Raw genomic sequence first — 13,723 nt, 5'->3', positions numbered from 1 at the left:
ATAGCGCCAAATCACAAAAAGTTATCTCATGACACTTTACATATAGAGTTGGTCAAAACCAGACTCTAAGCCAATTTACAGAAACCCAACAAAATCCTCCAAGAGCAAACTCTTGTGACTGGTGACAGTGGCGAGGAAAAACTTCCCTTTAACAGGAAGAAACCTCGAGCAGACCCAGACCCCAGGAGGATGGCCGTCTGCCTTGACCAGTTGGGGTTAAAGAGAGAGGGTAAAGAAAGAGAAAAAAAGAGAGCGATAGAGATAGAGACTAGGGGAGAGGGGGAGAAGGGGGGAGTAGGGGGAGACACATGGAGGCAGTTGAGGATAAGTGAGTGGTGATGATGAGGGCAGGGGAGAGGCAGGACCACCACAGCAGGTCCAGAGATAATCCAGGGAGAATCTGTGGTTGTCTTGGGAAAAACCTTATTAGAATATTTAAAATGGAATGTCTGAAAAGTGCTAGGACAGGAGGTGCTCTCGGAAGAGCTGGGTCTTCAGGAGCTTCTGGAAGATAGGCAGGGATGCCTCTGTTCTCGTAGTACTCAGTAGAGCGTTCCACCAACGTGGAACGACCCATGAAAAGAGCCTGGATTGTCTTGTGCAAGGTCTGGGGACCACCAGACAACATTCCCCAGACGAGCGGAGTGGTCATGGGGCAACACAAGCTTTTATCAGTGCACCTAAGTAGGTAGGAGCAGACCCACTGAAAATTTTGTAGGCTAGGATTAAAGATTTGAATTTGATGCGGGCAGCTATGGGTAGCCAGTGTAACTCAATAAGTAACGGGGTGACATGTGCCCTTTTAGGCTGATTGAAGACCAGACGCGCAGCTGCATTCTGGACCATCTGTAGTGGTTTGACAACACAAGCAGGGAGGCCTGTTAGAAGAGCATTGCAGTAATCAAGGCGGGAAATAACCCCATTAAAAAATTTAATGGGTTTGTCCCAGGGCCTAGGCCTATCTGTGGGTAAAATTTGGTAAAGATGGTTGTAATAGTTTTCTCATAAAGTTGCTAACAAACAAACAAACAAACATGCAAACAAACAAACAAACACACAAAGCAAAGTGATCACAATACCTCCTGGCGGAGGTAACAACTGAACACAAAAACAAGTGTCTCCAACATTATCATTTGTCAGACTACATGGGTGAATCAATGCTGTAGAAGATGATGATATTTCCACATTCACTACTGAGCCCCTGAACGTCAAAATAGGTCATAATTGATGACCATGAAAAGATGACAAACAAAATAAATCTAAACAAAAAAACAAACAAACAAACAAACAAAAAACAATGGTGGCAGGACATCACCAAATGACAGGAATGAGGAATGCAATAAATGTCATCAAAGGACAGGAAGACGGCATAGGAAAGGTCGCAAAGCTGGACTCAGAGGCAGATATACTGATGTATTTACCATTAAGCCATGCCAGTGATTAAATACCTGATAGTAAGGCATGTCTTGACCAAAGGGTTGAAGATGTGATTGTTATTCTTTTCTACAGCTCTGGGTGGCGCCAGTCCACGTTCAGTGGTGGTCGCCTGCCACTAAATATAGAGAAGAAGAAAAGACTGTCGCAAAGGCTAGCTAAGTTTGACAGCTGTGTTGTGTATAAAGAGAAGAACGTTAAATGGCGAAAAGCGCAGCGGTTCTGGCCTCCTCCGTGTAGGCTGATTAAGATGTTAATAACGCTGTCGTACGTCTACCTGTGGGTGCGCTTCCATAAGTGCTATTCGGTGCTGATCCGTAATAGTCTGTTCAGGCTGAACAGCAGCAGCTTCAGCTTCACCTTCACACTGTGCTCCAGCTCGGCCTCACCTACAGACACAGCACCGCCGACTACACAGAACAGGAGCGTACACAGACAGACCAGTCCGCCTCCACCCGAGGACAACGTCTTCCTTCAGCTGGGAGATAAGGCAGTCTATGTCACCGAGCCTCAGGTTGGATAATGACGCTAACTAACAGCTAGCTGTACTAGAGAATGTGTCACTAATATGGGCTGTCAAAACCCAGCTTTGTTTACATCTGAGTTAAGCTAGCTCAATTTCCTTCTCCACAAACAGCGACTCAAATAGAAGTTTAAATCCCAAAGACCCGAACTGGCAACCAAAGCCGTGTACTGATCTAAAATGTTTAATAACTTCTGAACCACTACACCAGTTGTGTCAAATACAGCTGCCTTTGGCAGGCAAAACCGGCCTGCAAAAAGGGTCCAGTCTGGCCCATGGGATATATTTGTGAAATGCGAAAATTAGGCTGAAGATATTAACAATAAAAGATGTCAAACTCATTTTAGTTCAGGGGTCACATATAGCCCAATTCTATGTCAAGTAACATCATAATGACGCAACATAACATAATCACAGTTTTTCTCTTTTTTTAGTGTAAAAAAGTAAAATTACATGAACATTTTTACATTTACAAACTGGCCTTTCACAAAACAATGTGAATAACCTGAAAAAATAGGAACAACATGAACTGTCTAAAGAGAAGTGCAATTTTAACAATATTCTACATGTTACTAAGTATTTTGTGCCTTTGGAAATCCACTGTGATCTGTAATGCAAATGTATAAATGTTAAGCTGAGGCGTAATATTGTTGAAATTGCATTTATTTCAGGTTCACATTTTTAAACGATACTTTGTAGATGTAAACATTTTCATAATGTTAGCCTACTTTTATTACTGTTATTATTTTACTGGTCCAGCCCACTTGAGATCATAATGGGCTGTATGTAGCCCCTGAACTAAAATGATTACAACACCTCTGCACTAAACTGGTTAATACATTAAAATAATTGAGATAAAATATTTTCATGGTCATCAGACATGACCAATTAAACACATCAGACATTTAGAGGCTCCATAGTTAACGTGGAAACAGTCATCTTCTACAACACTGAATTCAACATATTGAATTTATTTTATTAGTAGCGTACATGGCAATTGCTATTTCGTCTAGATCACCTGTATTTATTAATGCATTTGCTCTGATATTAGTTCCTTGTGCACAAAAAATGCTTTTTTTCTTCTGCCCAAAACAAATAAATGAATGAATGAATGAATGAAAACATTGAGACACCAGTAAAACCCATAGAGTTTAACAAATGACAGTGGATGGGGACACTTGTTTTTACGTTCAGGTATTGATATCTTTGCTGAAAAAGTCACTTTTTCCCTCAGTGTTCTCTGTTTCTACATGATCAGCAAATTAAATATAGGAAAATACCTGATTTTCACTGAAAAAAAAGAGATAATAATAATAATAATTATTATTATTATTATTATTATTATTATTATTATTATTATTATTATAAATGGTGGTACATTACTTAAGAAAGATTAAATAAAGTAAAAAAGTAATTTGGGGACTGCCACAAAAGTAGCACTGGGTCTTTATGGGTTAAGTTGCTCAGTGCACTTTAGTACTCATTTTCTCCTCATTGCTTTACTAACTTCACTGAACTGACCACATCATTCCTTTGAAAGAGAAAGTAGAATTTTTTACTGTTCATGCCTCGAATGTCTAAAGGCAGTTCCATTGTAGCGGCCGGGCTGACACATACACTTCGTGGTGGGCCATGCATTTGTTACCTGGGCCTTCAGTGGGGACTTACTTGACTAAATTCACCTCTTAATACCACAACTATGACATCACAATTAACCATCAATACTATATAAAAAACACAAAATAACAGGGCATGGGCATTTGGTGTTTTGTAGGTGAATACCCTTATTACCAAAGCAAAAAACCCAGTTAAGACATCTCCAAACCTCTACACTACAACTGCAGCTGTGCCATATACATCATCTGGAGTAGTTCAGAATCAATATTTATCTAATACCATGACAAAAACATATAAAATTTAAATAAAAAACATCATAGCCTACTCATCCAAGATGCTCATTATTTATATACAGGGTGGGGAAGCAAAATTGACAATGAACATTTAGTTGTTTTTTCTCAGCAGGCACTACGTCAATTGTTTTGAAACCAAACATATATTGATGTCATAATCATACCTAACACTATTATCCATACGTTTTCAGAAACTTTTGCCCATATGAGTAATCAGGAAAGCAAACGTCAAAGAGTGTGCGATTTGCTGAATGCACTCGTCACACCAAAGGAGATTTCAAAAATAGTTGGAGTGTCCATAAAGACTGTTTATAATGTAAAGAAGAGAATGACTATGAGCAAAACTATTACGAGAAAGTCTGGAAGTGGAGGAAGCAACAAAAAACATACCAAAGCTTTTATTAAAGCTCTCAAATCCAAAATCCTAAAGGATCCAACCAAATCCATGAGAAAAATGGCAATTGAACTTGAGGTAGACAACAAGACCGTTAGAAATGCAGTAAAATATGATTTGAAGTTAAAATCTTACACAAGAACACCAAAACACTTGTTGACAACAAGTGTTTTGGTTTGATTTTGGATTTGAGAGCTTTAATAAAAGCTTTGGTATGTTTTTTGTTGCATATATATGCTTAATATATGTTTGGTTTCAAAACAATTGACGTAGTGCCTGCTGAGAAAAAACAACTAAATGTTCATTGTAAATTTTGCTTCCCCACCCTGTACAAAATCCAACCTCCTTTCTTTGTGCGGGAAAACTTCAATGATGCTGTCATAGAGGTGATCTGTGCATTTCAGTTAAATCAGTAAGTCCTTTTCTATGGCAATGGAGGACAAGGCTGCAAGTCTCCTCTGTCCAGTTCTATTTCTGCCATAAGTTTCTATTATACTATAATATAATATAATATGTCAAATAGTGATGTGAGGATCAATACTAAAATAAGTTCTTAAATTGTGAAGATCCACTGTTGCTCAACATTTACTGTGTGAGTTGTAACCATTGGGTCGTCACCCAACATAAGCTAAAAATTAACCTATTTCTAAGGTTCAACAGAATGATACTGTCAGGATGAGGTAAAACTATATAGTGTGGTCTGTATAAGTGTGGTTAACAATAAACCGCTGTCAGTGGGTGTGCACATTGCATAACAGCCATCCGTGAAACAAGTAGCCATCACAAGCATGGTAGGCAATGTGTGCCACATATTTAGAGTTAGAAAGTCACTTGAAGACAGTCACACACCTTCAAGTTCACTGTTGTTTTATCAGACTCTCTTGATAAATACAGAGTTAAACAGTTTGGAGCAACCCTTTTCACAGCACGAAGAAGAGCTGAGTCAGCAGCTCAAACTGCCGTAAAGTAGCTGACAAGTAAGGTAAGACAGTAGACCAGTTAGAAGAGGTCATTAAAATAACCCCTTATTCCATAACATTTTTTAAAGTAAGAAGAGTAGTAGAAACAGAGTTTGGCATATCTCCCAAAGCAACAGTAGATTGAGTTTTCTCATGTACATTATTGGGCGGTGGTGTAGTGGTGGCAGCGTGGGACTATCCCCTCTTCTGCATGCGTTAATATAAATCAGGTTAATCTAAATCCTGCATGTTTTAGATGTTTCCCTCTTCCAGCACACCTGACAGTCGTTATCATGCTTCTGCAGCGCTTGATGACAGGCTTACCATTTGACTCAGGTGTGTTGGAAGAGGGATACATCTAAAACATGCAGGATAGTGGCTCTGGAGGACCACGGTTGCTGACCCCTGATCCATAGATTTGAATGTGAGAAAGAATCATTGTCTGTATGTGTCTGTGATGAACAGGCATAACATCTGGGGTGACCCTCCCCAATAGAAATGAATGGGAAAAACCTCAAGTACTTAGGCATGCTTTAACACTGAAGTTTCATAGAAGCTTTAACAAGTCACAAGACTTGAACCTATTTGCTGTGTACTGTTACTGACTTTTTGTGTGTCGTAGGCTTTTTAATATTACACTTTCAGTGTAAAATATAATTTTAAGAACTGTTTGAGTTTTTAAGTGTAGCCCATAGAGGAGAATCCTCAGCAGACTCTACATTCAACAGTTCAACAAAAATTACACACTATGTCTTATAACCTCCACAGATTACTTCTACACATAGCTAAAAAACTGTGTTAAAAACTTAGAGAAATTTGTCGTGTTTTAGTTAGTTTCGTGTTTAAACCTGTGATTTATACCTATTGACATTGAGCCCAAAGCAGCAGTTAAGCTTCTCTTTTAATTCTTTAACTTAACACTTTAACAATGGCTTCTCTTTAACCTGTTTCAGCTACATTCAGCCATGTTTCAGCAGGTCATCTGTGTTCAAGCAAAGCTTTCAGTTTTGTTACGAATTGTGTTGAAATGAGGTTGATCTGACAAAACATAAAAATATGTTGTGTTCATATTTTGTATACTGAAATACAAGTGAAGTACATTTTAATAGCAATGCTTTGTGTTTTGTTTGTTTTTTGTTTTTGTTTTTTTTTTTTTTTTTTTTTTTTTTTTGGGGGGGGGGGGGTAACTATAAATTGGTTTCAGAAAAGAAAAAGATCTGACTTGTATTTAATCTGAAAGATGGAAAACTAATTTCACATCCAAATAAGTTGGTGCAGCATCTACCACTTAGATGTTAAATATCAACAACATCAAGACATAGCAAGAGGTGAGTAAAAACTATGAGGTGTATATACACAGCCTGGCAAAATAAAGTCCTACACTTTAATGTTTCATTGGATCACCTTCAGCTCTGTTTGTGGCATTGTTTCTAATAATCTTATGTAATGTCACAACATTTATTTCTGTCATTTTTTTGGACACATAACATTGCTGAGCCTAGACGTGACCAACTGAAGTAACCCCAGATTATAATGCTTTCCCCACAGGCTTGTACTGTAGGCACTAGGCATGATGGGTAATCACTCCAGAACATGGTCAATTTGGATTCATCAGACCACGTGACCTTTATCCATTAAAACACTGTCCAATTACTGCTCAAATCTTATGCTCTTAAACTGATGGTTGTTTTGAGATTAGGTTAAAGAACTTGAATAACTTGTTTCAGCTGGAATACAATCACTGCAGTAATTATCCAACGGAAAAATAGTGCCTGTTTGTTGAGTGGGGACTTTTTTTGGCCAGGAAGTGTAGTTTGTCTTATAATATGTATCTGTCTTAATGTCATTGTATGCTGCCCAGTTTACACATGGCTTGATGAAATACTTTCCCTTTGATACAAGCATTAGATAACTTCTACTAACCACTAATCTACGTGTTACAGCTTTGTAATGTTGGTAGTTGTTGTTTTCTGTATCGTCTGTACTGTCCCCAGGCATGTGACGACCTCAGCAAATGGACTGTGTTGTTTGGCTCCTCGCTTGTTTGTGGTCCATGCATAGAGAATGTTTCATTCATCATAGAAGCTACAGGACACAGAGCAGCCTATCACTCTCCTCATACAACCAATAAAAAAGTAGGCATTACACATTTTTCAAAAAGTGCTCTTATTAAGATATTACACTGTTACACTCTCAATGCTAGAGGGCATGGGTGTGCTGTGAAAAGATTGTCATATTTGCTAACCTGTTTTTCACTTTATTTCCCTTGGTCTGCATAAGTTTAGAGTGTCAGCAAATGTCCAAATGAATTGATTAGATGTCAGTTGTTAAATAAGCAGTCAACAATGTTAAGAATAGGTTTGTTTTGTTTTTATAAAAATTAGCCAACATATTTTAGGGCATATTTAGTTCCAGATCTTAAATCTATAGAATTTCACTTGATATTTGAGCCATTTTCAGTTCAGCTTTGTTATTTTACAGTAAAATGAATAAATAATCAATAAATGACACACTTTGATCTACCAAAAGGTTGAGATCAAGAAATTATTATTTTAATTTTTGTTCATTTTGTTAATTTGTTTTAGTGCTTTTTTGCCTTTAATTTTCTGACATTTTATGTAGCAAAGAGTTAATCAGATGATTGAGAAAATAGAAAGGTAAATCATCAGTGACAGCGAATGTTAGTTGCAGTTCTAAGCGGAATGAAATAATACCATTACTATTACAAATTGTGGACGGTTGGCAAGAGTAAACCTAGGACAGTCCCATAGACTTATGGAATGGTGTAGGCATGTTGATGTGTGCTTCAAAATTTAATCACTACGATCAAAGAAAAAAAGCTGTATCTCTTTACTCTCCACATTCAGTGCATTTATAGTTTTCAGTCATATGACTGTGCAGCAGCCTAGAGGACAAAACAACACTGGACAATTAGTGCAGGTCTGTCAACTAAACATCTATCTCAAACATGTGATTCATATAAAGCTTACACCACACTTTTTCTTTCACTAAAAGAACTACCAGAGCTGCTTTTGGATGTTTACATACAGTAGTTCTTTCTAAGGAGGATCCATTCATTAACACTACTGCAAGGATGAAACTGAAAAAACAACAGACTTTTCTATGGTTGCACATCTTGTTTAATAATGGCTGTTTCATTTTAGCTGCTATAATTGTAGTGACAGCAGAGGTATTGTTGTTAGTTTTTTAACACATAGTCTCAATCTAACCTAAGCATGTTTCCAGTGTCAGGGCAACAGTTTCTGTAGTTTAAGTCATTCTCTGTTGACGGTCTACTGCTGTGAACAAGTGCTGCTATGTTTTGTGTTCACTTGTGAGGCAACATTTGGAGGATAAATCTGTTTGTTGATACAGGACTTTTGCTGTGGTCAATGCTCAGACTCAAATGACTTATTGATGCCCTGTCTAGTGATACTGTGGCTTCTTGATTGTCTTGGGTTGGAGGGCCAACTCTATTATTCATCTAAATACACTTTTCCAGTCACACTTAACTATACTTATCATTGTGATAGTCAAATGTGTTCAGATCCATTAGCCCATTAGTAAAACTGACGTCAGCTGACAGTGGTGTGTGTTGTGTTCAGGTGCTGAAGTGGTCTGACTACTGCCTTCCTCTGGCCTGTTACCCTGGTCAGCCCTTCAAAGCAGTGGCTCAGGCCAGTGTGGATAACTTCAGCCGGCTGGGGGTGGCCTTTATTGAAGATCGCCTTCAGCTAGATGATGGACTTATGCCTTCAAAGATAATTCGTATGTTTCTCTTCTATCTTATGTACAGTTTATATATACATATATATATATATATATATATATATATATATATATATATACACACACACACACACACTCTCAAGGAAAAAAGAAACGCACCACTTTCATTTTCTTGATTTTTTTCAGAAATATGACAGTTATTGCAAAACTGCAAACTACAATGAGTTCAGTACTATTCTGAGTCAAAATGAAATGATTGTTTTCCTGGAACCGGAGAGAGATCAGGCCATTGGCATGTTTCAAACTGGACGGAGCAGACTGGCCGTAGCCAGGGTGTTTGGAATCCACCACTCTACCGTTGTATGCCTTGCTGACCATTACCACACCACCGGCTCCTCCAACGACCGTCCCAGATCTGGTTGACCGCGTGTTACAACCGCTGCACAGGACCATTCCAATCAGCTGTCACATCTCCGTGACAGGTTTCGCCCGGCAATGGCCCGATCTCTCTCCGGTTGCAGTAGTCGTGGCATTGTGGACAAATGTGTTTTTGTTCCATTTTGGTGTCTTTTTATAGGGAATGGTTGTGCACAATTGAGGAGAGGTCCAATTCATCTGTGAGTTTCACTCAAGAGCAGACATGGGTGAGGAATATAAAAATACAGTTGTTATTGCTAATCAAAATCAATCAACCGGAACCAGGAAAACAATCATTTCATTTTGACTCAGAATAGTACTGAACTCATTGTAGTTTGCAATTTTACAATAACTGTCATATTTCTGAAAAAATCAAGAAAATGAAAGTGGTGCGTTTCTTTTTTCCGTGTGTCTGTGTCTGTGTGTGTGTATATATATATATATATATATATATATATGTGTATATATATATATATATATATATATATATATATATGTGTGTATATGTGTGTGTATATATATATATATATATATATATATATATATATCTGACATATATATACACACACACATAGATTGCCTTGGCCCATTGTGTTGCGAATGTAAGACTTCAGCCTTTTTAAACAAGAGATGCTCCTTTCACTCTGACCTAGCCGACAGTATGATTGATTTAACTATCTACAAAACTATATTAAACTCGAACAAGAAATGATTAAATTATGTAACTGAAACAAGAAAACGCTGAAATTATGTTAAATTGAAACAAGGAAGTCCAATGAGTGTGTTTTATTTACAGTGCAAGAAATGAACGAGTAATTTCGTAGTGGTTTCTCTCTCCATTTCACAGCAGTATGTGTGACGGTATTAAACTGAACTCTCAGTGAAGGAGTAGATCTGAAAATAGCTGTCAATCAAACGGGATTCAGCCTTTCGACTGATCCTCCAATCAGCACGTGGGATTCTGGCGTCCAGCCCGGCTGAGCTCCGCCCACAGCTCGATTCACCCCCAGAGACGCCCGGCGTCCGGGGCGGGACAACATCGTGGCATTTATCCAATTACCATCCAGTTTTGAGGCAAAGAAAAAAAATGTTCCACTCAGTCCTATTGAAGCCCATAGATGCCCGGCGTCTACGGGCAAATGCGCTGAGCAGAGATCGAATGAGAAAACAGCACAACAGGAATGTATGAGAAGTGAACAACATCGAGTCTATTGATTTGTGATAAAGCTGATTCTGAACGAACTCATCTTTGAGATGAACGTGTTCTAACACATTTGTAGTCAATGACATGTCAACACAACCGTACATATTTAACCATTTAATTTTCGTAATTTTTGGGGAAGCCGGGCTTCCCTTGCAATCTATGAGAAATCGCCACTGATATATATATATATATATATATATATAAATATATATGTTTTTCTTTTGCTACTCTGACTGTTGCCCATCCATCATATCTATTTGTCATCGTGTGTGTCATCATGTGTGTTTCAGCTGTAACAGCAGCTGTATTTTTTGTTGACTCATTTTACCCTTCTACTGTTAGTGGGCAAAGTCAAATAAGTGTCATTAACAAACACCTGTTTATGATTTTACAGAGGATCACTCTATATGCCATCCTCTGTAACTGTAACCTGTTCCATTTCAAAAGGAACTTTCACAACACCAGCACTAATATTCACACTACAGCAGTGAATGAAAATGGGCAAAAATTCACATTTGTTATCTTGATTTTCTTTGATTCAGGAAAAGTTGAATTAAATAATTGTTTTTAATCAATTTGAGTTGATTAATCGTTTGAGCTCTGTAGCGCTGCATTATGTAATAATGGTGCAATATGTAATGTAATTTTTCACCCCATGTAATGATGCTGCATTTTGTGGTAACATGCCGCATTTTGTAATAAAATTCTTGAACGCATTATGTGATAAACTTTGCCGCATTTTGTAATAATTTATTACATATTGTAACAGTTATTACAAAATGCGAGTGTAGCACTTAAAAAAAAATGTAATAATTTGGTGCATTATGTAATAGACCATCGAAAAACCATTGAAATTGATGCCTTCATTGAAAAAACCATCATACTAGCAGAACAACATTAAGCATTCTAGCTTAATTAATATTCAGTTTAAAAAACTAGTAGGATGTTTCTTTTGTCAAACCTAAATCAAATGTAACTGTATTCATAATAATGGAGAATGTGTTTGCAAGCTAATTAAGTATTACTGACAAGAAAATTACCAGTGCACTGAAATTGTGGAAGACAAACACACATGCAATCTGGATTATGTCATGCAAGTATTATACATGATACAAAGCATAAAAAACACAAATACAGATATAGAACAGAAAAAAAATCTTTATTCCAGCTCCATTTGTGTGTTAATGAAACAACATGGGATAAAAGTAAATGAACATCAAACTGCCTATTAACAAAAAGATGTGGAATATTTCCAATGAATGACAAATTAAACATCCTACTAGTTTTTTTTAATGAATTCTAATTAAGCTGGAATGCTTAATGTTGTTCTGCTGGTATGATGGTTTTTCCAATGAAGGCATCAGTTTCAATGGTTTTTTGATGGTTTATTACATAATGCATCAAATTATTACATTTTTTTTTTAAAATAAAAGTGCTATAACCATATTTTGTAATAACTATTGCAATATGTAATAAGTTATTACAAAATGCAGCAAAGTTTATTACAATAAGCGTTCAAGAATTGTATTACAAAATGTCTCTCTCTCTCTGTCTTTCTCTCTCTCTAAACAATGATTAAAATCATGAAATCAGAGATTGATGTTTTTTCAACTTGTTCTGTTTTTGGTATTGTTTTCTCTATTTAATGAAAAAGACCTTGCAATAGTGTGTGGCAGTCCTTCATACTTTTTATTTTGGCTATATTGTTTCAGCTGTCCTCCTCCAAGAGTCTACTCTGAGCCAGTTGTTAGAGAAGCAGCATCTGCAGTGCCTGAACGCTGTCACATCACTACAGCTCTGCAGCAGCCAGGCAGCAAAGGTCCGGCCTGAATCTTCACCTTGTCGTCTGTCAGTCGATCACCAGCCCCTACAGTGCCGCAAAGGCAGCCTCCGCCTTTCCCCAGAGGCTAGGAAGAGGCTCGAGGAGCGGCGGGGATCAGAACCACTCCGCGGCACACAGGATCTGGGTTCTGTCTGTGCTTCTGAGGACCACTCATTGGGGAATCATCACCACATGGAGGGGCATGGACACCACCTCCATCTGTCTAGTTGTCATGAGTGTTTAGAGCTGGAGAACAGCACCATCCTTTCTGTCAAATTTGCCTCTGCTGAGAACATTCCAGACCTTCCTGACGATAACTCGATAGAACTGGATAGCGGAGATGAAACTCTAGATGAGCTTGAGCAAGACAGCAAAGGTTTTTGTCATCAAAGTGGCAGACTTGACTGTACTGGCAAACCACCAAATGTCCTGGTCTACACAGGCGGCTGTCAGGCTCGTTTTGAGGTGGTTCGCCAAGTTTTAGCAGACTGTATAAACATGGAAAACTACATAATTTATCCCCTCACACCACAACAGGCTCTAAATGATCCGTGGTTGGACAACACCAGGCTTCTGGTACTAGCAGAGGAGGAAGCCTTAACCCCTCATCTGCAGACCCGCTTTCTCACCTACCTAAGCCAAGGAGGTAGGGTCCTTGGACTGGCCTCCAGCCTCTGCCCTGCAGGACTGTCTCTGGGGATTAGAAAGAGGAAGCAGGGGCATGTCTGCAGGCTGAGCTTCACCAGAGAAGACAACACAGAACTGGAACTGAGTGTGTTAGACAGTGGGAAGGTGTTCATCAGGGACACCCAGGGTGGGGGCGAAGTGGAGCTGTGGGGTGAGCTGAAAGGGGATGTCCTTCATCAGAGGGCTATGGTTATTGTCAGAGTCACACACGGAGAAGATGGTGGCGAAGCTGTCCTCTGTCAGGTAAATTCTGTCAAGCTTATCCTAACAATAGCTAATGTGCTGACAAGTATCTAAAACAGAGCAAGAAAAAAATGTATCAAGAATCCAGGATATTGTGTTTTATAAAGGATGAATCACATATGAGTTTGGATGCACAGGCCTGTCTTAGGTTAAATTAGGTCTAAATTCTGAAGCTAGAAAATATAGTCTGTCAGATTATCTCCTGACTATCAAATTGTTTTTTGTTTTTTGTTTTTTTCATTTTTTTGTGCCTGTAAAATACAGACATGAGAGAGTAAGAACAAATTTCATCAAGTCCTAGAAGGAAATTGACATACAAAGATGAAATTAAATTTCATAATGATCCACACAGGAAAAGAAAAGGTAACATTTGCTATTCAAGAGTGAGTTCAAAGGCAACA

The 13,723-nt window shown here is 38.2% G+C and overlaps 1 protein-coding gene across 2 annotated transcripts in view; it reads left to right on the top strand.

The window, feature by feature from the left end:
* The first annotated feature begins 1,573 nt into the window (after positions 1 to 1,573).
* hlcs (holocarboxylase synthetase (biotin-(proprionyl-CoA-carboxylase (ATP-hydrolysing)) ligase)) overlaps positions 1,574 to 13,723 on the top strand; it is a 54,348-nt gene continuing 42,198 nt past the window's right edge. Inside the window, exons 1-4 of one of the 2 annotated variants that reach the window (XM_030153228.1) lie at positions 1,574 to 1,948; positions 7,215 to 7,355; positions 8,826 to 8,988; positions 12,283 to 13,322. In XM_030153228.1, coding sequence (XP_030009088.1) covers positions 1,685 to 1,948; positions 7,215 to 7,355; positions 8,826 to 8,988; positions 12,283 to 13,322 — 1,608 coding nt within the window. In that variant the 5' untranslated portion in view covers positions 1,574 to 1,684. The remainder of the gene's footprint in view (positions 1,949 to 7,214; positions 7,356 to 8,825; positions 8,989 to 12,282; positions 13,323 to 13,723) is intronic. The other variant, XM_030153229.1, reaches the window with a different exon arrangement.

The sequence above is a fragment of the Sphaeramia orbicularis genome, chromosome 14 (assembly GCF_902148855.1).
Source record: "Sphaeramia orbicularis chromosome 14, fSphaOr1.1, whole genome shotgun sequence".
NCBI classification, from domain to species: domain Eukaryota; kingdom Metazoa; phylum Chordata; class Actinopteri; order Kurtiformes; family Apogonidae; genus Sphaeramia; species Sphaeramia orbicularis.
The sequence above is the reverse complement of the archived record's forward strand: the minus strand, read 5'-3'. Positions and strand labels throughout refer to the sequence as shown.